This window comes from Acipenser ruthenus, chromosome 37 (genome assembly GCF_902713425.1).
Source record: "Acipenser ruthenus chromosome 37, fAciRut3.2 maternal haplotype, whole genome shotgun sequence".
Classification (NCBI taxonomy): Eukaryota; Metazoa; Chordata; class Actinopteri; order Acipenseriformes; family Acipenseridae; genus Acipenser; species Acipenser ruthenus.
The window spans coordinates 6,293,956-6,318,968 of NC_081225.1; the positions used below are offsets into that span (position 1 = coordinate 6,293,956).

The 25,013-nt window shown below is 41.7% G+C and overlaps 2 protein-coding genes across 3 annotated transcripts in view; one reads left to right on the top strand and one right to left on the bottom strand.

The window, feature by feature from the left end:
* Nucleotides 1-114: 114 nt before the first annotated feature.
* LOC131706738 (G2/M phase-specific E3 ubiquitin-protein ligase-like) lies at nucleotides 115-3,309 on the top strand. Its single transcript, XM_059008400.1, has 4 exons — nucleotides 115-597; nucleotides 851-1,073; nucleotides 1,676-1,843; nucleotides 2,295-3,309. The coding sequence occupies exons 1-4, from the start codon at nucleotides 259-261 to the stop codon at nucleotides 2,522-2,524; spliced, it is 960 nt and encodes a 319-aa protein (XP_058864383.1). The 5' UTR covers nucleotides 115-258; the 3' UTR covers nucleotides 2,525-3,309.
* An 18,520-nt stretch (nucleotides 3,310-21,829) lies between these two features.
* Nucleotides 21,830-25,013, bottom strand: part of LOC117397944 (chromaffin granule amine transporter-like) — a 37,271-nt gene continuing 34,087 nt past the window's right edge. For both annotated transcript variants that reach the window (XM_059008607.1, XM_059008608.1), the window contains exons 15-16: nucleotides 24,538-24,671; nucleotides 21,830-23,794 (exon numbers count right to left, since the gene is read on the bottom strand). In XM_059008607.1, coding sequence (XP_058864590.1) covers nucleotides 23,684-23,794; nucleotides 24,538-24,671 — 245 coding nt within the window. In that variant the 3' untranslated portion in view covers nucleotides 21,830-23,683. The remainder of the gene's footprint in view (nucleotides 23,795-24,537; nucleotides 24,672-25,013) is intronic.

The following is a 25,013-nucleotide window of genomic DNA, read 5'->3' on the forward strand; positions in this document are numbered from 1 at the left end:
TGTTTTTCCTTATGATCAGTTTGATCAATCGTTTCCCAAATCAGGGCTATTAAAGTAATCAGCCGAATAACATTCCATAGACTTTTTTTTTTCTCCCAAATACATGTATTACGGTTAATCTTCCTCTTGTCAACAGGAGCCCAGAAAGTGTAATAGCAGAACTTTGCTCCTCAGTTCTTGCTGATGGAGTTCAGAATGTCAAGGTCAGACGGAACCATGCTTTCCAAGATTTGCTACGTTGGATGAACTGAGCTGATTATGGTTGGGACAAACATCTTAATGTTTCTTTTGTTGGAGAACAAGGGCTTGATTTCTGGAGGACCTAGGCGCAATCTAATGGAACTGACTGTTCGTGGACTGATCAACTGGGGAGGACTTTGGTGTGGGAAAGAAGGACACCTCATTCCAGCTCCTGACTTTTTAACATTGCAGAACAGATCCCATTGTATGGCAGGGAGGATTGTTGGCACTGTTCTCGTTCAGAGTTCTCTACAGCTCAATATTTTTGCAGAATCTCTGATCAACACCATTGCAGGAATCAACCAGTGGTTTGTAGAGGATGTTGCTGATGAAACTGTCCAAAGCAAGCTGAAAGAGGTATTAGTAGAAGACATGCTATAAAACAATTGTCAATTACATATTTTTGCATGTTGGACAATATAATACATATATACCATGCTATGCAAAATAAAGGTCTACTAAAACAAATTTACAAATACACAAGTGGTGGAGTGTTGCTAAATCTATCTCCCCCTTAACAAGGGTGTCTGGTATAATAATGTGACTTTTACATTTTGATATCAAGCGCTGATCTGTTTAGTGTAGTAAACTGATGTTTGTCTTTCTGTAGATATTAGACTATCGGGGAAGGAGGGACTGGACTGGCGATCCAGTTGTGGAGAAAATAGCAGAAAACATCAGCTTTCTAGGGGAGGTCAATGATGCCCAAAAAAAAGACTTCACCCAAGCGGCTGCAAGATATTACACTTCCATAGTGAATCGTGCTCAAATTGAAGAATTCAAAGAAGGGCTCGAAACATTTGGAATTGCAACATTGATAAGAAAACATCCAGGTCAGTCTATCTACAATGTGTAGATATGATGTATATGTTAAGGGCAAGTCCCAGTGGTATAGTGAGTCTAGTTTTGCCTCGTCCAATTGGGCAATTCAGACTAAGCCTCACCCTAACTAACCCTAACCTTAGAAAAATAGTGCTAACTTGAGGATTCTCCATAAGCCTTGGTGAAACAAGGTTGCCCCTGTCAAACTAGATTTGCTAGACCACAGGGTTTCTCCCTTGACATATTTAGTTGTTGTAATATTTGCTGTAAAATTTGATACATAATCACATCTTTGGGATTTTGGAAATATGCACAGTATTTAAGTTGTGAAGTATCATCCTTAAAAGCCTGTTGTGGTGTGCAATAAAACAGTGGGTATTTTCTAGGTATAGTCAAAATTATAACCTTAAACTTTCTCATTTTAAAGTGTGACCAAATACACTTGTTTTCTCCCCTCCATTGAATGGGTCCAAACATAGTAGTTACTGCAAAGATTTGCCTCTATTGGACAAGGTGCTCTAGTTTCAACAGTTTTGAGTCATATGTAGAGTAGAAATTATTAGAACTTGAATGTTACATTAAATCTCCACCATAAATGTGTTAACTATTACAGATGTGATGAAGTTGCTTTTGTGTGGCCAGAAAAGAGCAACAGTACAGCCTGATGACGTGTATGACATGTTTGAGGCAGAGCTGTCAGAAGTGGGGTCAAATCAAAGGGATTTGGAGGAAGAGGCGATGATGCATTTCATGCTGTTTTTAAGCAGCTTGACAAACCTAAGTAAGCACAATTTTTATTGTAGTGCATTTCCATTTTTCATATTTACTTGTTTTAATTTGTATTGATCTCTCCTTAAGCTAAATAGGACTTGGTTTTTACTGGGAAGCAACAATAATGTCCATATAGTGAATGTTACATTCCTGAAAGTGATAATAGAAACCAGTATGAATAACACTGTCTTCAATGAAGTATCAGTGCTATTTGTATTTACTATGTTTGGTTAATCTAAAGTATTGCCATTACCATAGTAACTACTTTTGCTTTTCTTGAGTATTAAAGTAAAAAAAAAAAATTACATAATCTTTGACTTTTACCCATTTAAAAATACACAATTGGTCCTTTTTTAGGTATTGTGAAAAATTGGATATTGCATACTGTAGTACGTGTTATCTAAATTAATACAGATGTATATTCTGTTTTATAGCCTTTTTTATATATGTATTTATTGTAGATGCAGCATGTTCCTTGGAGGATCTACTGAGGTTCCTAACTGGAGCAAAACAGTTTCCCATTGGTGGATATGAGATTCAGCCAACTATAGAATTCATTAGAGGTTCACAATTCCCAACTGTAAGCACCTGTGGTCTTGTTTTGAGGCTGCCAATCGGCTTGACAGAAGAACAATTCAAAACTAATTTTGAATTTGCTGTCCGAAGCTGCCATGACTTTTCCTTTGTTTAGTGTTACCAGTGTGACTGTTGACATTGATGTCCAGGACAGAGAGGGCCATATCCACAATCTGTTTTAAAAAGATTACACTTAAATGTTTAAGTATAGAACCATGTACATTGTCATTCCCCATGACTTTTAGTTTACTCATTGAAGCAATGTATTTGATAAAGAAACAATGTGCATACTTTAGATCCAGGATAAATCCACTTCAATTCTGAATGTTGTGAAAACCAGGCAGCTCATAAATGGCAATTTGATAATTAGCAGGATAAATATAACAATTAAAGTACTGTTTGCTTCAAATGAGTGGATTGGAAAGGTATGTTTAGTAGCCTGACATCAGATCATTAATCCAATCTGGTTGTTTTTTTCTTTTGTCAAAATAGTTTATAATAAATTCATCCAGAAAGGCACATCTGAAGAAGTTTAAAACAATCAGAATTGGCCAATGCTGTTTCAGCGATACTAAAATTGAGGTCTCTAATCAAAAGATGTGTAAAGTGTGGCTGCATGTGTTTTCAGTGCGGGTATGGGTACAAGGTTTTTTTTCTTTAACCTTGTTCACAATTGTTATGTCATTTGTTCAACTGTAGTGTTGTGGATGTTAACCTTACCAATGTAAAAAGTTGTCAGTGTTAATGGGGGTGGGGCAATTGTACCTTTGCTCTAAAATGATGCTGTTGGGTAAGAACTTAAGATTTGACCTGTGCTGACTACTGTTACTACTTGGTTTTGTAATATTACTGTAGGTAGGGTCGACCAACAATGGCAATCTGTCTCCTGTATCAGCAGGATATAATATATACAATTGTGTTAGTACATTCTGACATTTGCTGTAAATGTTCATCTTAACAAATGACTGCTTAAGGTCATTTAATTGAAATAAACATGTTTTCTGTACTGAAATTTATTATAAAAATAAACCTAATTTCAAAACACATGCAATTCAACTAATGAACATGGCACATTTCTTACAATTATCAATGTTTGGCAGTCATAAATTCTATAATATTTTACCGGGTAAAAATTACATGTGCATAGTTAAAAACAAAGATTCATATCCTAGTTTAATTTAGTATTATTCTGTAACTGAGTGTTTAAAGTATATACTCTACTGCATTAGCTATTTCTGCTGTACACAAAAAAAAAACTTCCGGCCCAGGGGATTTGTTTATTTTAAGAGCTCCTAGTCCCTTTAACACCTCTGTTATGCTAAAGTTATTTAAAACTGAATAGGAACAGGTCGACATGTGGGGCATGTTGTTTGTACCCTCCTTTGTGAAAACTTGTGAAAAGTAATCATTTAATATATTTGTTATTTTTTTTTTCTTCATCTATGATTTTGCCATTTGTGTCTCTTAGACATTTAACCTCCTCTTTGAATGTTCTCTTGCTGTTTATAATATTGGAAAAACATTTTGGAATTGGTTTTAGCCCACTTAGCATTGTTCATTTCTATCTCTCACTTGGCCTTTCTAACTTCCTTTTTGACTTGTGTTTGCAGTTCCAAGTACTCTTTCTGTGTACTTTGTTTTTGGTCCCTTTAAAACGCTCTGTAAAGTGCCTTTTTTGCTGAGTATCTTTTTTTAATTGATCTTGTAGCAGGGCAGTAGAGAGCCCTGCTGTGTAAATGTATTTATTTATTTTTAGAACAGGGTTTCCCCCTCTTACCCTGTGTTATTTTGTATTGGTTTTGTATTATTATTATTATTATTATTATTATTATTAATATGTATTTATATGATGGCGAAGTGCTGTGTGTTTTGTTATTATTTTTGTATTTTAAATATGTTTTGTTTATTTTAAAACATGTGCATAGTTAAAAACAAAGATTCATATCCTAGTTTAATTTAGTATTATTCTGTAACTGAGTGTTTAAAGTATATACTCTACTGCATTAGCTATTTCTGCTGTACACAAAAAAAAACTTTTTTTTTTTTTTTTTTTTTTTTTTGCAATAGGCTAACAAATTATTTTCAATTAACTTTAATATTTACCCTTTCTCTAACACCCAAGAAACATTTTTAATGTTGGGTTAGACTAGGAAAGATCAACTTCAACTGGGAGCAAGTAAGTGGTTAAATTGAATCTTAATTGTAGTATTGGCCTGCTGTTTAAATAAGCCAGTTTAAAAGCTAATTTGTGTTGTAACTGACCAGGATTGTCTGTAGATTGCGCTGTTAATGTACTGCTGTCTCGCAGGTGACTTTTACAGGATTGAGTTGAAAAGTAGGACCAAGTCCATCCTCCTGTATCTCCTCCTGGATGCACTTGCATAATCTCCAAACAACCTGTCAAAATCTGACCTTTCCCCTCCTTCTCTGATATCTCCCTCTCCATTCCTCTGGAATCTACCACACTCTCTCTCTCTCACCATCTCTTCCCTTCTGGACAATACCCAACCTTACTGCTCTCTACTATTGTTTCTTATCATATCTGTATTTAAATCCTGCATTTTAATTGTTCATATTGTTAACTGGGAGACCTCACTTGGTAAATATACAGCTCCACATTAGGGTGCAGTGTAGTTGCCCATACCATCACAGATTTCAACCCACACAACAGAAATGTTTTTATAATAAAACCTCAAACTGTAGATCACTGCCAGACAGTACTCTTATATCCACAACATTAGCCAGTACACCCCATCAAACCTGCACAAGTTGTAGCCCAACTACAAATGGACTAAAAACATAGCAATATGAAAAAACTTGATAGTCATAAAAAATGTATTAATCAATAAATTATAGCCATAATGTAAATGGTGTTAACCAGGCCCTGGAAGTTTTAATCACTTTTTTTTCTCAACACTTGATGAAAAATCTAATCTAAAACTAAATCTGTAACACCCAAATACACAACAGGACAATTTGGCAAAAATTACCCCCCCCCCCCCCCCCAAACAAATGGACACGAAATTAGGAATCCATAATGGTGTAAGAAAAATAAGTCTGCACTTTCTCAGTGGTGACTCAAATGGTACGCTGGAATACAGGAATCATTTTACTTGTATATCTCCTTTTTATTTTACTATAAATGGTCAATTATCAGCCTACACCTTTTGGCAAGTTGTCTATTGGTGTGTGACATTAATAGTATTGGAACATTTTCTTATGTATACAACCCTTTCTTTAGCCAATGGCTATCTGCTGTAGCACCCTGCGTTCCATACTCATGTTGGCATTTCACCAACTTTATGTTGATGCTTAACAACATTGACAGTCAGATAACATGTCCGTAATGCAGCTTTTAACACACCCATACGTATCCAGTTTAATCCACATCACCCTCATGTATTGCCCAGTAATCCTACAATGGAAAAACAAACTAAAAACACTAGAAAAAGTCATTAAAAGACAACCAGCCTTCTCTAGAGCCACAATCACACTGCGAGAAGTCAAAGAGAAAATTAAAACCCTAGAATCTAAAAAAGCTGTGGCCAAGACAGCATTGAAATGCTAACACACAGTAACCCAGCAATAGAGCGCCCTGTAAAACTCTTCAACTTGGTATTAAATACTGAATATCTTTCAGAAACATGGACTAGAGGACTATAACCTCAGTATATAAAAAGGTGATACATTTGACCACAATAATTACAGAGGAATCTGTGTAAGCCGTAACACAATTGTAAGTCGCCCTGGATAAGGGTGTCTGCTAAGAAATAAATAATAATAATAATAATAATAATAACCTGGGGAAGCTGTTCTGTAGCATCATGAATAGCCAAATACTGCCCTTCCGGAGCCTAGAGGAGCACAGTGTCCTGTGTAAAAGCCACCCTAAACACTGCACTGCAGATCACAGCCACACCCTGATTAATCAACACATCTCTCAAAAAGAAAGGAAAAATCTTTGCCTGCTTTGTTGACTTCAAAAAGACTTCAATCTGGCACCCAGAGCTCTATCTTAAAATCCTCCAGACTGGTATAGGGGGCAAGGTGTATGATGTTATCAAATCAATGTACACAGGCATGACAATTCCAGTTATTATTGGAGTAAATAATATAGTTCACAGCTTACCAGTACAGATCCAAGTAGCCGTGTACAGCCAGGCAAGCAAATAGAAATAACTTCTCTTCTCCATTCCCTAATAGCCGTTCTTCAGCTCGTGACTCCCACAGTAACCCATACATCTTGAAACAGGTTTTGCGTGTGGGCAATTAACATATAGATGCTTACACCTCAGGAAGACACCTATAACCGCTTGTCTCGAGACGCATAATAGTTAACCCTTAACAGGCTTGTAGCCTCCACAGCCATGAATAAGCAGTTAATCACATATTTATATCAATCAGCTGGCTACAGAACTAGAACAGTCCTCCACTCCTGGATTTGCTCTAGATGACATGTAAGGTGCCTGCTCTATGCTGAGGACCTGCTCTTACTGTCTCCCACAGGGCAGGGCTTGCAACAGAAACCTGGGCTATGGAGGTAAACTTAGAAAAAACAAAAGGTTTTATTTTCCCCCAAAAAACTTAGTTTTGCAAAAACTTCCTGAACCTCCACAGAAATGCCCCAAACAGTGGCTGTCGAGCAGAGCTTGGACAATGACCACTTTTAATCAAAATCAAATTTAAAACAGAGTGACCCTGATTCCTACCACCACAAAACAAACACACAAACAATTATAGTAACTATTACACTGACCAAATAAATACAAAAAAAACTAGAATGCTACAAAATGTTAAACAGAAATGATTCCCTTGCTGAATATCTAACTGAAATAAAAGACCCTAAAATGAAACCGACCCTGACAAAATACAGGATGAGCGACTACAATCTTGAAGAGGAAACTGGTTGACAGGCAGACCTGGAGATCAAGAGATAGGCACCTATCTGGCCAGTGCAATAGTGGGGAGGTAGAAACAGAGAAACACTTTGCTCTAGACTGCAGCAAATACAACAGTCAGAAACATTTCCTACTCTAGATTCACCAGCAAGATTCCTGGCTTCCACCACTTAGACCAGAAATTGCAATTAAAAATAATCCTGGAAGATGCTGCGGGGTATGAAGTGCTGTTGCGTGGATTAATTAAACAAATTAAATATTTAAAAAAAGCAAAACCACACAAAACAAAAGGCATGATGTCCAAAACAAAACAGACAATAATTCAACAAGACAAAACAAAGAAGTATCATGCTGGTAAAAGCCAGCACGAGTAGCAATTGTTATTCTCATCCTTTTAGTTCTCTTTCACTCACGTTCCACCTCTGAACACCCCACCTAGACTGAGAGGTTTCTGATTCATTTATGCTGCTGTGCCTGGGCTCAATTGCTTAATAGTCATTCAGTCAGGCCCAGGCACAGTCTGCTTGTGAAGTGGCAATTAACCTTTCCCTGCCACCTGTGCACAAATACATACATATTAAACACTAATAACACCACACCGCGTGCACCAATGCATACATACATTTAAATAATAATAACACGCCACAAATACAAAATAATACATATAAACACAGGGACAGGGTGTTTACTGAAAATGAAAGAAGCTATGGCATGTCAACAAAAGGTTTTCCTGAAAAAAAAAAAATGAAAGTGTGTGGATGCCAGTTGTATTGTTAAGAAATTGCATGTGCTGCCAAACCTTTTTCAGACGATGAATTTGTTAAAAGGTGCATGCTTAAAACAGCTGATGCAGTATGCCCTGAAGAAATCTCATGTCAGTCTGTCTCGTAACATGGTTGCTGAGCGTGTTAGTGAAATGGCAGGTAATATTAACTTTAATGTAATTGAAGAGCTTTTAAGCATGAACAACACAACCACTGGAAATGACTTTGTTTAACTTCAAGAAGCCATGGAAAGTGCAGAATTACCATGGAAGAAACAAACTGGGATTACAACATATATGACTGGAAAAAAGAGTGGACTGGCTAGCAGAGTGCTGGAAAAAATTAAAGAAAGAAATGCAGACGTACTCATTTTCTTACACTGGATTCTGCATCAACGTAAGAACATAAGAACATAAGAAAGTTTACAAACGAGACTTGCTTGTTTGGTTGTTAGTAGCTTATTGATCCCAGAATCTCATCAAGCAGCTTCTTGAAGGATCCCAGGGTGTTCCCACAACATTACTGGGGAGTTGGTTCCAGACCCTCACAATTCTCTGTGTAAAAAAGTGCCTCCTATTTTCTGTTCTGAATGCCCCTTTATCTAATCTCCATTTGTGACCCCTGGTCCTTGTTTCTTTTTTCAGGTTGAAAAAGTCCCCTGGGTCGACACTGTCAATACCTTTTAGAATTTTGAATGCTTGAATCAGATCACCATGTAGTCTTCTTTGTTCAAGACTGAACAGATTCAATTCTTTTAGCCTGTCTGCATACAACATGCCTTTTAAACTCAGAATAATTCTGGTTGCTCTTCTTTGAACTCTTTATAGAGCAGCAATATCCTTTTTGTAACGAGGTGACCAGAATTGAACACAATATTCTAGATGAGGTCTTACTAATGCATTGTAAAGTTTTAACATTACTTCCCTTGATTTAAATTCAACACTTTTCACAATATATCCGAGCATCTTGCTGGCCTTTTTTATAGCTTCCCCACATTGTCTAGATGAAGACATTTCTGAGTCATCATAAACTCCTAGGTCTTTTTCATAGTTCCCTTCTTCAATTTCAGTATCTCCCATATGATATTTATAATGCACATTTTATTGCTTGCGTGCAGTACCTTACACTTTTCTCTATTAAATGTCATTTGCATGTTTTTGTCCAGTTCTGAATGCTGTCTAGATCATTTTGAATGACCTTTGCTTCTGCAACTGTGTTTGCCACTCCTCCTATTTTTGTGTCATCTGAAAATTTAACAACTTTGCTTACTATACCAGAATCTAAGTAATTAATGTAGATTAGGAAGAGCAGATTACCTAATACTTATCCCTGTGGTACTCCACTGGTTACCTCGCTCCATTTTGAGGTTTCTCTTTTAATCAGTACTTTCTGTTTTCTACATGTTAACCACTCCCTAATCCATATGCATGCATGTCCTTGAATCCCTACGCGTTCAGTTTGAGAATTAATCTTTTATGCAGAACTTTGTCAAAAGCTTTCTGGAAATCTAAATAAACCATGTCATATTGTGACAAAGACGGCTGCAGGGAGGAACTCAGACCAGAGAGAGAGAGAAACACACAGACAGACGGTGATGATGAGAAACTGAGTGCGATGGTTGCACTCAGCGTTTAATAACAAATAAATAAAAAGGTTTAACAAACAGAACACAAAACAGGACACGGCACTTGAGCCAAAATAAACAGACAAACAAAACGGATTACACAGACAAACACGGTGAGCTTCTTTTACTACTTATTACAATACCCTCCGTCTACTAACCCGTTCTCCACTCACCGAACACCAACCCCCAGTGAGTGAAAACATGCAGCTTTTATGCAGTTGTACCGAGATTCGATTGCTAGTCAATCATTCAATTGGAATCTCGGTACAACTGCACGTGAATTAATTAAAGTGCAATTCCCCGTGCTCACATATTACTTTTTACTTGCACGTGATGTGATGTGCCATCCCCGTGCCTAAATACAAATATACAATTTACACACACGTGAAACACAGACCGCTTATATCCCGTGTACCAATGCCTATACACCAACATTTACACACAACACGTAACATAACATACACAGGGGGGGGCACTTTGCCACATATACCCCCCCTTGTGCAACGCACACATGGCCTCAATGGCCACCTCCCCCCTCAGTCCCAAAGTCCCGGAAGAGGGGGAAGCAAGTTGTTTCTGGGGGTGGCCATGGTGGAATGTCTGGCACCCCCCCAATTGTTCGTGGCTGGCAGCTCCCTCTTCCGGGGCTTCAGCCACACTATCTGCTGCCGCGAAAGTGCAGCTGGGGGAGCTGGTCTCCTGACCTCCCCCTCTTTCTTTATGGCCGGCAGCTCCCCTTCATGGAGCTCCGGCCACAGTGTAGCGACCCGAGGCAAAGCAGAGGCCCCGGCGACCCCAGGCGAAGCAGGACCCTCGATGACCTCAGGCGACGGCAGCAGCAGCGGACCCTCGGGAGGTGGAGGCAGAGGCAGAGGCAGCTCCTGCTCCTCTCCCTCGGGTGGTGGAGGCAGAGGCAGCTCCTGCTCCTCTCCCTCGGGTGGTGGTGGAGGCAGAGGCAGCTCCTGCTCCTCTCCCTCGGGTGGTGGAGGCAGAGGCAGCTCCTGCTCCTCTCCCTCGGGTGGTGGTGGAGGCAGAGGCAGCTCCTGCTCCTCTCCCTCGGGTGGTGGTGGAGGCAGAGGCAGCTCCTGCTCCTCTCCCTCGGGTGGTGGTGGTGGAGGCAGAGGCAGCTGCTGCTCCTCTCCCTCGGGTGGTGGTGGTGGAGGCAGAGGCAGCTCCTGCTCCTCTCCCTCAGGTGGTGGAGGCAGAGGCAGCTCCTGCTCCTCTCCCTCGGGTGGTGGTGGAGGCAGAGGCAGCTCCTGCTCCTCTCCCTCGGGTGGTGGTGGAGGCAGAGGCAGCTCCTGCTCCTCTCCCTCGGGTGGTGGTGGTGGAGGCAGAGGCAGCTCCTGCTCCTCTCCCTCGGGTGGTGGTGGAGGCAGAGGCAGCTCCTGCTCCTCTCCCTCAGGTGGTGGAGGCAGAGGCAGCTCCTGCTCCTCTCCCTCGTGTGGTGGTGATGGCGCTGCCGGCTCCTCCGACAGCGGGGGTAGGGCTGGTGGCGCTGCCGGCTCCTCCGACAGCGGGGGTAGAGCTGGTGGCGGGCGTCTCCGCTGGGCTCCCTTCAGCAGCAAAAACAGCGGCTGCTGTGGAGCCTGAGCTTCACGCCCTCGTCCCTCCCAAAAAAAAATAGGGGTTTGGGCCTTCAGCTCCTCCCCTCCGGACACAGGACGCACCGACTCCTCCCTCTCGGGCCGTGGACGCACCGACTCCTCCCTCTCGGGCCGTGGACGCACCGACTCCTCCCTCTCGGGCCGTGGACGCACCGACTCCTCCCTCTCGGGCCGTGGACGCACCGACTCCTCCCTCTTGGGACGTGGACGCACCGACTCCTCCCTCTTGGGACGTGGACGCACCGACTCCTCCCTCTTGGGACGTGGACGCACCGACTCCTCCCACTCAGGCGCAGGACGTTCGGGCTCCTCCCACTCAGGCGCAGGACGTTCGGGCTCCTCCCACTCAGGCGCAGGACGTTCGGGCTCCTCCCACTCAGGCGCAGGACGTTCGGGCTCCTCCCACTCAGGCGCAGGACGTTCGGGCTCCTCCTCCCCTGGCTCCTGCTCTGGGCAGTCCTCGTCCTCATGCCCATAAGCAATGCACATGGTGCACCACCTTGGCTCCCTCTGCTTCCTCCTCACTTTTCCCCCTCTCTGCCTCCTTCTGCTCACCTTCCTCCTTTGGGCTGGTTCCTCCTCCTCTTCCTGGAAGGGGCAGACAGCCACCGTGTGCCCATACACCCCGCAGGCAAGGCACCAACCTTGGTCCTCCAACCTGCCGAGGAGATCCTCCAGCTCACTGCAGCCGTCTCTCCAGTTCCAGCCTTCCATTTTTTTTTTTTATTTATTTTTTTTTTATTTACTTTTCCACAAAAAAAACTGCGGTTCCCGCTCTGGCCTGAGCCCTGGAGGCGCTGTTGTCCCGGTTCTGACACCACGTGTGACAAAGACGGCTGCAGGGAGGAACTCAGACCAGAGAGAGAGAGAAACACACAGACAGACGGTGATGATGAGAAACTGAGTGCGATGGTTGCACTCAGCGTTTAATAACAAATAAATAAAAAGGTTTAACAAACAGAACACAAAACAGGACACGGCACTTGAGCCAAAATAAACAGACAAACAAAACGGATTACACAGACAAACACGGTGAGCTTCTTTTACTACTTATTACAATACCCTCCGTCTACTAACCCGTTCTCCACTCACCGAACACCAACCCCCAGTGAGTGAAAACATGCAGCTAGTTTTATGCAGTTGTACCGAGATTCGATTGCTAGTCAATCATTCAATTGGAATCTCGGTACAACTGCACGTGAATTAATTAAAGTGCAATTCCCCGTGCTCACATATTACTTTTTACTTGCACGTGATGTGATGTGCCATCCCCGTGCCTAAATACAAATATACAATTTACACACACGTGAAACACAGACCGCTTATATCCCGTGTACCAATGCCTATACACCAACATTTACACACAACACGTAACATAACATACACAGGGGGGGGCACTTTGCCACACATATGCTTTGCAGTTATCCATTGTTGATGTTGCATCCTCAGAAAAATCAAGCAGGCTAGTTAGACATTATCTCCCTTTCCTAAAACCATGCTGACTGTCTACCATATAGGTAATTTTCCATTTTTGATCTTAGTATAGTTTCCATAAGTTTACATATAATAGAAGTCAGGCTTATTGGTCTGTAGTTACCTGGTTCGGTTTTGTCTCCCTTTTTGTGGATCAGTTTGCAATTTTCCCGTCTGTTGGTACAACCCCTGTGTCAAGAGACTGTTGCATGATCTTGGTTAGCGGTTTGTAAATAACTTCTTTCATTTCTTTGAGTACTATTGGGAGGATCTCATCCGGCCCAGGGGATTTGTTTATTTTAAGAGCTCCTAGTCCCTTTAACACCTCTGTTATGCTAAAGTTATTTAAAACTGAATAGGAACAGGTCGACATGTGGGGCATGTTGTTTGTACCCTCCTTTGTGAAAACTTGTGAAAAGTAATCATTTAATATATTTGTTGTTTTTTTCTTCATCTATGATTTTGCCATTTGTGTCTCTTAGACATTTAACCTCCTCTTTGAATGTTCTCTTGCTGTTATAATATTGGAAAAACATTTTGGAATTGGTTTTAGCCCACTTAGCATTGTTCATTTCTATCTCTCACTTGGCCTTTCTAACTTCCTTTTTGACTTGTGTTTGCAGTTCCAAGTACTCTTTCTGTGTACTTTGTTTTTGGTCCCTTTAAAACGCTCTGTAAAGTGTCTTTTTTGCTGAGTATCTTTTTTTAATTGATCTTGTAGCAGGGCAGTAGAGAGCCCTGCTGTGTAAATGTATTTATTTATTTTTAGAACAGGGTTTCCCCCTCTTACCCTGTGTTATTTTGTATTGGTTTTGTATTATTATTATTATTATTATTATTATTATTATTATTATTATTATTATTATTATTATTGTTATTGTTATTATTATTAATATGTATTTATATGATGGCGAAGCGCTGTGTGTTTTGTTATTATTTTTGTATTTTAAATATGTTTTGTTTATTTTAAAACGTGTTCTGGCAGAGACGAGATTGGTGCTCTGCCAGGAATGATTAATAAACTTGTGCTGAAGGTGGCCATCTCCCGAATTAATTAAGTGATTAATTTGTTGCTAATCGGGAGATGGTCACCTGCATATAATAATATTAATAATAATAATAATAATAATAATAATACAGGAACAGTGAAGGCTACTGCCCAGCCTGACCTGTTTTATTTGAGCTCTGTGAGGTAGTTTCTTTTTGTTTAAACCTTTGATTTATTTTTGTATTTAAATAAAACGGCGCCGCCTTTAACTGCAGTACTGTTGGTGTCAGTTGTGTTTACATTCCTGATTCTGCCATGACGCCACCGCCCAGCCACCCTGTCACAGATCTATTAAAACATTTTGGCCATTTTGTTTTAGATTTAGATTTGTCTACTTCTGGGATGTAATTGTTTTGTGCCTCTAGTACTACATTTTTAAAAAACAGCCATCCTTTTGCTGTGGATGTTTTCTCTAATTAGAACATGTAATGAGCATTGTTATCAAGTGTGCGAGAAAAGAAGTGTCAAGTTATGGGGTGCCATGTGTAAAAAAAAAGTGTTAATATTTTCACAGATTTAAAACTCCAGATTTAGCTGGCCAGTTAAATATTTAGCTAAATGTTAAATCTTGTAATTAGATTTATAAATTATATCTGAACATACACACTTAAAAAAATATTTATTTATTTTCACAACATTATGGAAGCGTATTGCTGCCACGTAGAGCAGCCCCCCAATCTGTGTAAGTCACACAGTCTGTTTTTAAGTAGACCTATTTATTTCTATAATACTTTATTAACATGATGATGTAGTTAACATATACGGACACTTCCGTAAATGTGGAATGTGTTTGTGTGATAAATGAATTAAAAACAATGTTTAGAGCTATAGGCCCAGTTCAGTCCATTGAGGCACTTGCTCCTGTAAAGAGCTGGTAAATACATTTAAATACCACTATACACTATACTATACAGTGTGTGAGAAAATAATTATTGTGTAATTATACATTTGTACTCAATAGTCATCAAGGTAAAGTGTTTTTAAATTGCATACAGCTCTTACATCTAATGCATCTCATTCTGTTTCACATTGCACCCAAATGGCATAATATAACATAACGCGCCCTGGAAAATGTTTACTTGCACAGCAGTAAGGATATATATATAAAATATATATATATATAATTTATTTTTTGCAAAAATATCGAAGAACATATAATATAATAAATAAAACTATGGACACATATTCAAAATTTTCATTTAGTAGGTGACACTTTTTATAATAAAAATTAGTGTGATCTGAATATGAATCGAAAAATAAACTTTCTTGGTTCATCTATCTATCTATCTATCTACATGTGTATATGCAGGTGTTTTTATTTATTTTTATATTTGAATGTGTCTGGAATGTTTTTGTTTTGTGGTTAAATCATGCATTGTCATTTATTTTTAAGTATTTTTATTTTGTTTGTTTGTTTAGCCCGACATACATTTTAAATTACGTTTATACAGTAGGCCTACATACAAAGATTAAATGATATTGCTCTCTACAGTCTTAACTTGCAAACCACTTGTCTGGGTTCAAGGAAACTTTTGCATGAACATTTTCTGTGGGTAGCTCTTGAATGTATGTATGTCATTTGTTAGTGTAGTATTGTCTTATGTTTGGTGTATATTGGCATATTTAACTGATACACTCGCATTGTTTTCAAGAGTAAGTTGCAAAATATTATATATATATATATATATATATATATATATATATATATATATATATATATATATATTCATGCATTACACAATCACAAACAATAAACCAAACAATTATCTAAACAACACACACACACACACGGATTTGAATCGCACATGCACTCACACAAGTTTTAATCAATCAAACAAACATTCTCACATGGACACAATCTCACAACAACACACTATATACACAGACAGGGCTCTGCCCTGTCACACCATGAAAGATGGATTCAGTACTTTTGTTTTTCAATGTAGTGAAAAAAGCCTAGTCTTTGAAGGGCTTCTGTTAAATTCCCAGATAAATATGTAACATTGACAAAAGTTGTTGTTCGTTTGATATTGTTCAAAATAAAAAATGAAAAAAAAATACATTTGAAAATGTATTTCATTTCATCTCACCTACATCAACCTTTAATTAATATTATGGGTTTAATGCATTGTTATAGAATTTCTGAGTCATTTTTATTTCTGATAAAAAAAACAAACGTGTTAATTGTTCAGACACACGAAGGTTATCATGCAGTCAGAAACACCCACAGATAGGGCACACAATGAAGAGCATTACAAATTAAAAACTGAACAACAAATGAACATTAACAATCCCCTGTGGACCCAGAAGTCGCCCGGCAGGTTGTATGGGCATTGCTTTAAACCTAAACACCTAATTTTAGTTTGAATCTATTCATTTTTTGGTCACGTAGGTTGTCAACATAATTATCCATGTCGTTAGGTTACTTACTGTAACCCTGGTTCCCTGAAAGAGAAGACGACCACCAATGACATTACGTATGGGATATGCCTGCCCATTGAGTAGGTATTGCTGAGCTCTCTATACCAGAGCTGCCGATAGGCCCCTTCCTGAGATGATGCACTGAGGGTATAAAACTCTCATCCAAAGGAAGCCATTTCTCTTTTTCCATCAAACCCGTGAGGGCGACCAATGCGACTTCGCGGTTGGTGGTCGTCTTCTCTTTCAGGGAACCAGGGTTATGGTAAGTAACCTAGCGTTCCCTTTCAATTCGAAGACGACCACCAACAACATTAGGTATGGATAATGTATACCAGAGCCGTTGTGAGGGAAAAGGAACGGCAGCATGTGAGGGACGCAGGAGCACTGTCTAACCCAGACGTTAGTGGTGTGAACTTACACTGTCAAGGAGCCTTGTGCCTACAGAAGGCAAGGCAGGGTCTACCACATTAAGACGCTAGAACCTGGAGAAGGTATGTGGCGTAGCCCAGCTAGCCACAGTACAAATATCAGTCATCAAGGCACTTCTGAAGAGGGCCCAAGATGTAGCCAACCCTCTAGTGGAGTGTGCGGCTACCCTACCAGGTGGGGGCAAGCCAGCACTATTATATTATTATTATTATTATTTGTTTATTTAGCAGACGCCTTTATCCAAGGCGACTTACAGAGACTAGGGTGTGTGAACAATGCATCAGCTGCAGAGTCACTTACAATTACGTCTCACCCGAAAGACGGAGCACAAGGAGGTTAAGTGACTTGCTCAGGGTCACACAATGAGTCAGTGGCTGAGGTGGGATTTGAACCGGGGACCTCCTGGTTACAAGGCCGTTTCTTTAACCACTGGACCACACAGCCTCCTATATGCAGTCGAGACTGTATCCACAATCCAATATGACAGACGCTGCTTAGAGAGGAGTTGTCCTAGGGTCCACAGATGAAGAGCTGGTCAGATTGACGCAGAGCTCTTGTCCTATGCACGTAGCATCTCAATGCCCGCACTACACTATCCATGTAAGCAGTAAGCACACTCGCTGTATTAGACAGGTGAGTTGCCTGCGCCTCTGCTGCATATGCCTGCTTGAGATGTGTTTCTGTCACCTTACATTGAGGGTTCGGGCACGCCGGGTCTCGAGCCAACCCACCCACCAGTGAGGCCTTAACTAGGGCCGCGATGGTGGAGTCAACTGGGGGGAACTCCGGTAGGCCAAGCTTATCCGCGCCTTCTAAGGGGGCAAGTGGTGTGGCCTGTTTAAGCACGCTAAGACCTGGGGTCGGACGATCCCAGGAGGAACGTACCTCCTCCACGAAGTCTGGGAATGCAAGGAACTTCTGAGGGCGAGGAGCCATCGCCTGCATCCGGAAAACTGACCGGCGTGGTTCTGCCGCTGGTGTCCAGGGGACCTGCAGGAAAGCTACAGCGCATCCCGTAAATGCCGAAACCGAGCTGGACAACAGGGGGGCACTGGCTTCCGAGGCTACCTTGAAGCCAGGTTCTTCCTCAGTAGGGGCTCGCCCACCTGCATGTCAGGAGAAGGAGGCCTCTTCCCCAGAGGCCGCTATGGAGGACGTGTCCTCTTCCCATCCACCCTGAACTCCCCCGGGGGAGGGGGGTATGGAAACTGGGGCCGCAACAGGGCCTGGACAGGGGCCTGGGCCGCCGCCTACTGTTTAGCCAAGAGCTCTAGGACCTGGGCCATCTGGGCCTTGAGGTCCATAATGTCCCTTGTCTGCTTGGAGATAATGAGCGACTGCGGGCGGCCTGTGCATCGGGGATGTCTAGCAGGGGCTCCTGGGACAGGTCATGGAGGAGGGGCTCTGGGGCTCCAAGAGCTGCTGATGGTCCGGCCATAGAAGGCGCGGAGCTCACCCTCGTGGCCCTCTCCAAACAAGCTTCTTTCACAGAGGGCTGGAAAGCCTCACAGATGCTACAGGCCACGTCCCCCTCGAAGGGCCAAGGTGGCATGTTGAACGCCCAAGCACCGCGCACAGAGGGTATGTTTGCCCTCTTGCGGGATATTGGCATTGCAGGCCTTGCAGGGGTGGAACCCTGACTTGCCTGACATGGGCCTGGTGTTGTGCATTGGCCGTGCACTAAACACCACTTGCACTGCACTCAAGCAATGGCTAAGTGCGAATGGCGTGCGCTCACCCACTAGCGCTGTAGCAGAGGGTACCTAACACCGCACACCATGCACTGAGATCCGTGGGCACCGTGGGCACCTTGTGCACCGCGTACCGTGCAGCACTTTATGACTGTGCACTAATGTAGTACCAAGCACCGTGCGTGCTGATCCCCGTGCGCACCAAGTACTGTGCACTGTGTACTGTGCAGCACTGTGCGTTCCCACACTAGCGTTGCAGCAGTGGGTACCAAGCATATCTTATCTATTATCTGTAAGTTATATCTGCCTATTTTGTACTATAAAATACATTAAGTAATATGTTGATCAATTGATTGAAACCATGCCTGCTTACTTATTGATGACTAGGAATCATGCAGTGGGGGTACTGTGTTTTGTGTAAAGTAGTATATTTCAGTATATTGGCCTACATACAATTTCTATAGACATTTTCAGGTACATTAAGATGTATTGTTTTTGTTTTTTTACTGTGCGGCCACCAAGTGAGCTGTCAATTGTTTCTCTCACGTCTCGCCTCTGACACTCTCTCCAGGAGCGCAGAAAGCTGCAGGTTTTTATATAATGTGACCATCTCAGGATTGTCAACAATTAATCATGGAATTAACTTGGGAGATGGTCACCTTCTGCACAAGGTTTTTAAATAAATAAACAAAACACAAATGCATGGCTTTTCGCAGTCATCTTAAATAATAAATAATCATATCGGACGGCTTTCGTCCGTCCGCACAAAAACACAGTATGTTTATGATGTAACTTAAAAAAGAGGATGATGAGTAAGTAGATTCAAGAAAATGCACAGAGTCCTTTTCTTCACTCAGTTGTTAGGTTTATTGAAATATGCAGGGAGTCTGGTCCCAGGTACAGGACAAACAGAATACTCGTTCTTACAATCGTTGCATGACATTAAATACCCTTCTGCATAGGTGTCTCTCTCCTCCGCTTTCTCTGACACTTAACCAATAGAAAAGGTACAACTCATTATCATTATGTGTGTGTGTGTGTGTGTGTGTGTGTGTGTGTGTGTGTGTGTGTGTGATCTAGTGTGAAGATCTCTGAACTCAGTGCCTTCTTCAGACCCTGGTGCCACAAAGGTCCATACATCTGGTTTTTGTCATCTTCTTTGTTCCTATCTCTCTGATTTGCCTAAGACCCTTTGATCCCAGTGGCATTATCTCTTTTTGGATCTCTCTGAAGTCTTAGAGCCTGGTCTCTTCTTTTGGTCCCCTTGAAAACTAGCTTTATGACCCCCTCATAAACCAGCTGTATTTTCTAAGCAAAAACCTGTTTAACTAGTTTTATACCCTAGTGGACTCCCGAAGGGCAAGCTTCTTTCATGTCAGGGCTGGAGATCAAAGGACTTGTTTGTACAGCCGTGTGCTGCTGGCCAGCCATTTGCTTTGACACAAAAGAATCTTAACTTCTCTACCACATTGCCTTCAATTTACTTCTAATGTGCAGTTGTTTAAGTATAGTTAAATACACGTTAACTTGGTGTTTTTCTCAGCTCTCTGCTACCATCCATTGCTCAATGAAGCTGCTATTACTTGCTTGCTCGGAGTCAATGCAGTGCAAGTATCTATATACCCAGAGTATATAGCCAGTCTTCATCTATTACAGCAGTGCTTGCATTTTTGGAACTAACAGTTTTTTCTATCCAATGTTAAATCACTTTTCAGAAAAATAACATGAATACAGCCGCCATTCCTCATGCGTAGCAAACTTCTATTCAATACTTGTTCCATGTTTTCCAACAGTTTATATAATAATAATAGTAGTAATAGTAGTAGTCGTAGTAGTAGTAATAATAATAATAAATGAATACCTACATAAATAATAAAATACACAGTGGTGGTCACCCGTCACAAAGTGAAACAGGTCTTGATTTCAAACCACATGACATGAAGCTGTTCCCTGATTGCTCAGTTGTGTAGTTGTCGCGCAACGAATTCGCAAAAATAGGACCAGGTTGTATTTTTTCCATCGCTCACGTTGGAATTTGTGTCGTGGCGACGTCGCTTGTCGTGTCATCTTTGGTGTGAAGGACGCTATTAAAAAGCATAGGTTTTATTGATTTTCTCGCGTTGCTTTGTCGTGTCGCGTCTGGTGTGTAAGGGCCTTTATGGTGGAGCAGCTGCAACAAGCGACCGGTGAAAATATGTACTTAATAATGGACTGGGGATGGGGTTGGGAATTTGCCTTGTTGGTGTGATGTTTGTGCGCTGTTGAGTGTGTTTCACCTGCTAATCACTCTCCTGTCTTTCACTGAGAAGCCTACCTGCCTGTCAGTTTCTGTGTGTGTGTATGTGTGAATGCAAGGGGATACCGATGGGACAATGGTGATGAGTGGACGGAGTCCGCATCCATCAAAAGGAGTGCTGCGTGCCAACTGAGGAGAGTTGAGTTGGGACTAGTATAGTACTGTATAGAGAGCGAGAGAGATAAGATAAATGCGCGAAAAGATCCATTGATACAAAAAGAAGTTAAATAAAAATAGCAGTTTTCACTGCACACTGTTGTCTGCCTATTTCTTCCCGCTGAACCCATATACATCCGGCCACTACAATATCTTCTGTGAGTGTTTGCATATCATAACTTATTTTTAGGTTTGTGTCCCTTCAGTCTTTTTCTAAGTCAAATCAGCTGTCACATTTGTCCAGTGCACTAGGATTATGTTTAGTTAGATTCACACGCTCCCAGCCATTAAAAGCTGTGGCTACTCATGTGTATAATACAACAGTATGACCTGCTAAAGCTCACAGGGAATTATATTACATTTCCCACGCAATGGACAGGTTTACGAGATGTGAGGCTTCCACCAGGTTGCTGGCTTCCCCAGTGTTATGGGTGCTATCGATTGTACTTACATAGCACTGTCACCCCGATTCATGGAGCCTGCGCTGCAGGGTGACAATGCCGACAAGGAAAAGACTTGATCAATATTTCTCGAGTAAACAGAACAAACAGAAAAATATGGCATTCACAACATGACTTTTATTGTATATGCATTAAAGGAGAAAGGAAAAAGGCTTTTTTCTATTTTTTTTTACATCACACAAGGAATACATGTTAAAATTAAAAGGTAAGCAGTGCAGTTTCGCTTTCCGTTGCCTCTGCCTGTCCTGCTGCCGAGTGCTGGTTCAGCTGATCACTCATTTCCGATCAATGTAAGCCACCTCCACCTTCACAATAAGCTACTTACCAAAAGATATGCCTAGACTGCTGGGGCTTTTGATATGACGTGGTCACGTGTAGTGTCGGACATTATCGTGAACATTATATTATTGCTTGCACTAAATTGTGTTCTCTGTTAGTAAATGGGGCAGTCAATTTAGATTTATCATGCACGTTAGGCTCACTACTTTACATGCACATTAACTCTAAATTTAGTGCCCTTTAGTAAATGAGGTCCTAAGATTCATCCAATATTACTTCTTTTTTTTTTTTTAATTTAGTAGTCGTTAATTAGTTTTTTGTTATTTTCTCCCCAATATGGTAGTGGCCAATTATTTTGTTTAGCTCAGCTCACCGCTACCACCCCTGTGCTGACTTGGGAGGGGCGAAGACGAACACACGCTCTCCTCCGAAGTGTGTGCCATTAGCCGCCTGCTTTTTTTACACACTGCAGACTCACCATGCAGCCACCTAGAGCTACAGCGTCAGAGGACAATGCAGTCCTGGGCAGCTTACAGGCAAGCCCGCAGACGCACGGCCAGACCACAGGGGTCGCTGGTGCGCGGTGAGCCGAGGACACCCTGGCCGACCTAACCCTCCCTCCCACCGGGCAGCGCTCGGCCACTTGTGCGCCGCCCCCTGGGAGCTCCCGTCCACGGTCGGCAAAGGAATAGCCTGGACTTGAACCAGCGACGTCTAGACTATAGGGCGCATCCAGCACTCTACGCGAGTGCTTTTACTAGATGTGCCACTAGGGAGCCCATCCAATATTACTTCTTGCTATGTGCATGCATAAATGTAAAGCTGTTAAGAAGTACTGGCAAAAATATATATATTAAATAAACATAACTTACAAAACTATAGCATGCCCCACTATATTACAAAACGTATTTTCTGTAAGGGAATTGGCACTGCTGTTACCCTTGCCCCACCTGCTTTAGGGACATATAGAAGACATACAGGGTAAATAAATAAATACGTTCATAGAAATAAATAAAGGTTTAAAATGTAATTTGAAAGGACAGTCTAGTGCAGTCAATACAGCACGGACAAATAACTACATCAAAAATGTAAATAATTCAATAAACAAAAAGGTCTGTATATAGATGTAACAGGGGAGATCTGGACTGACTGTCTGGCACATTTGTATTACTGCAGGTAGAGGGCAGCAGTCTCGTGGGATCCGCCTGTCTGTCATGGCGATGACACGGAGAGGTGGGGAAGAGGGTGTGTGTGCTTTCCCTCTCTCCGAGTGGCTGAAGGGCGGGCCTTGGGAGACTGCTCGGCCCATAAGAACTGGCTTGGTTGTGCACTCGGGTGGCCGTGTTGGAGGAAATACAGTGTCGCTGGCAGAAGAGGCCAGAGTGAAACAAGGAGCAGGCAAGCCCGGCTGAGGGGGCAGCCTTTCATAAAAAAAAAAACAAAAAAAAAAACAAATTTTCACAGAGCAATATAGATAAATACGTACCCGAGGGGACATGTGTAGAGGTACGGGGAACCCTGACCAACCCCAGTGTATAGCACAGCTGAGTGTAGGACGGAGACCCATGCTGACCGGATTAGTGGCAGTGGGGGCACTGCATAAGCAGCACTTTTGTTTGTAGTTTTATTACTGTGTTTTATTTTCCCCTTTTCTTTCGCCTTCTGTTTTCATTATTATTTTTGAGCACTTGAAGGTGCACGTATTGGGATACCTGTGTTGGTAACCCCGTGGTCCTGGTTTACTGTCGGCAGTATCCAGACCATGGACAACAGCGCCCTCTGCGGGCTAATCTAAATAAAAAAAAAATAAAGAAGTAAAATAAATAAATCTGGGCACCTGTGCGGTGTTTACAAATAAAATCTTCTGACTCCCCTGTCAGTGAATACCCCCACCCTTCCACAATAGGTTTCTGGTTTGGTAAATGTTTCGAGTACATTCTTCTGTTAATGATCTGAAGCAGAGATCTTAGAGTGCATACTGACTGTGTCTTGTGATGGTGGAACTTTGGGGGAGGGGAGGGTCTACAAATACAAAATAGAACACAATATTGAGGGGGAGGGGTGGAGGGTTAATTATAATAGAACACAATATTGAGGGGGAGGGGTGAGTTAAGGACAACTTCCAAAAAATCACTCTTTGCTCTCCTCATCAAAGCTTTCATCACTCAGTGGAAAATCGTGGCAGGTATTCTGGGTTCTGTAGCTTTTGGTAGGCATGGGACACTCATGGTTCAGAATTGCCTAAGTGAAAGAAAATGCATTGTCAATAAAATACACAAAGAATGGACAGTGATTATGAAACGAGGCATGCTTGTACAGAACTCTACTTTCTTGGTGTGGTTTAGTACTGAACACGTTAGGATCTATTTCACTAAGCTAAACAGCATCCCTTTTCCAAAATGTCTTAACTGTCACCTCTCTGCTGTATAGTCAGAGACCTCTGTTCCCATTGCCTTTTCAGTAGCCTCTTTTCTCCTGCCAAGCTAAACCCTGAAACCACAGTGGCTGCCCAGATGGCAAGTCAAACCAACCCCACATGGAGCTTAAAGGCCAACTCCACAGGTCCCCAGCCAAGATCGGCAACTTAGTACAACCTGGATTTGAACCAGCAAGCTCCAAATCCCATGAGCCACATAACCTTTCTAGGTGAGCCACAATGCAGCTCTATTAGTCTACTCAGCAGGCTTTGTGGTCAGTCATGAGGAAAAGCAGAGAGGGTGATGGGTAGAAACAATTTTTCCCTCCAGGTGAAATGACCAAGGAGGTGCTAAACTACTTGAAAGTAAGACCTGCAAAGAGAGCTTTCTTTAACCTGGACGTCATCTTTTATAATATTTAATTACCAGATAGTTTATGGCATTTGTGCTATTTCAATGTAAATAGAAAAAGTAAATGCATGACAGAAGACTGATGCAATGATTTCAGCAGCTATGATGACAGTGTCAGTAGCACCTCTGTGATATTTTACTGCTTAATTTACTCACCATTTTTTCTTCTCTTGCTGCTGGGTTCCTTAAGAAGCAGCACAAGGGTGCGTACAATATATTAATAATCCCAATTATTACCATGAGGCTTGGAAACCCTATGGCTCTAACAATCGCTCCACCAGTGGAAGGACCTGAAAGACAAGAGAAAATAAATATTTATTGGGAGTGTGTATTAATATTACATTTAAGCAATAGGTTTACACTTACTAATAAAGTCACAAAGTCTCAGCTGGTGCCTTCTTTGGTGTACTAATCAGGAACTGTAAGTGTAGGTATGACAGGTGCTGTTCACACACAGCTCAGACAGGGAGGCACAACAACCCTTGCCAAAGCAATATACAAATACCTACAGTTTCTTCTGCTTTTACCTTAGGTAAATCATTTGTCCTTAGGAAGAGCTAAGTGGTATCAGTATTACACCCACCACTGTGTAGATCATTAAAATAGACCTCTTTGTGTGCAGTAGTTAGCCT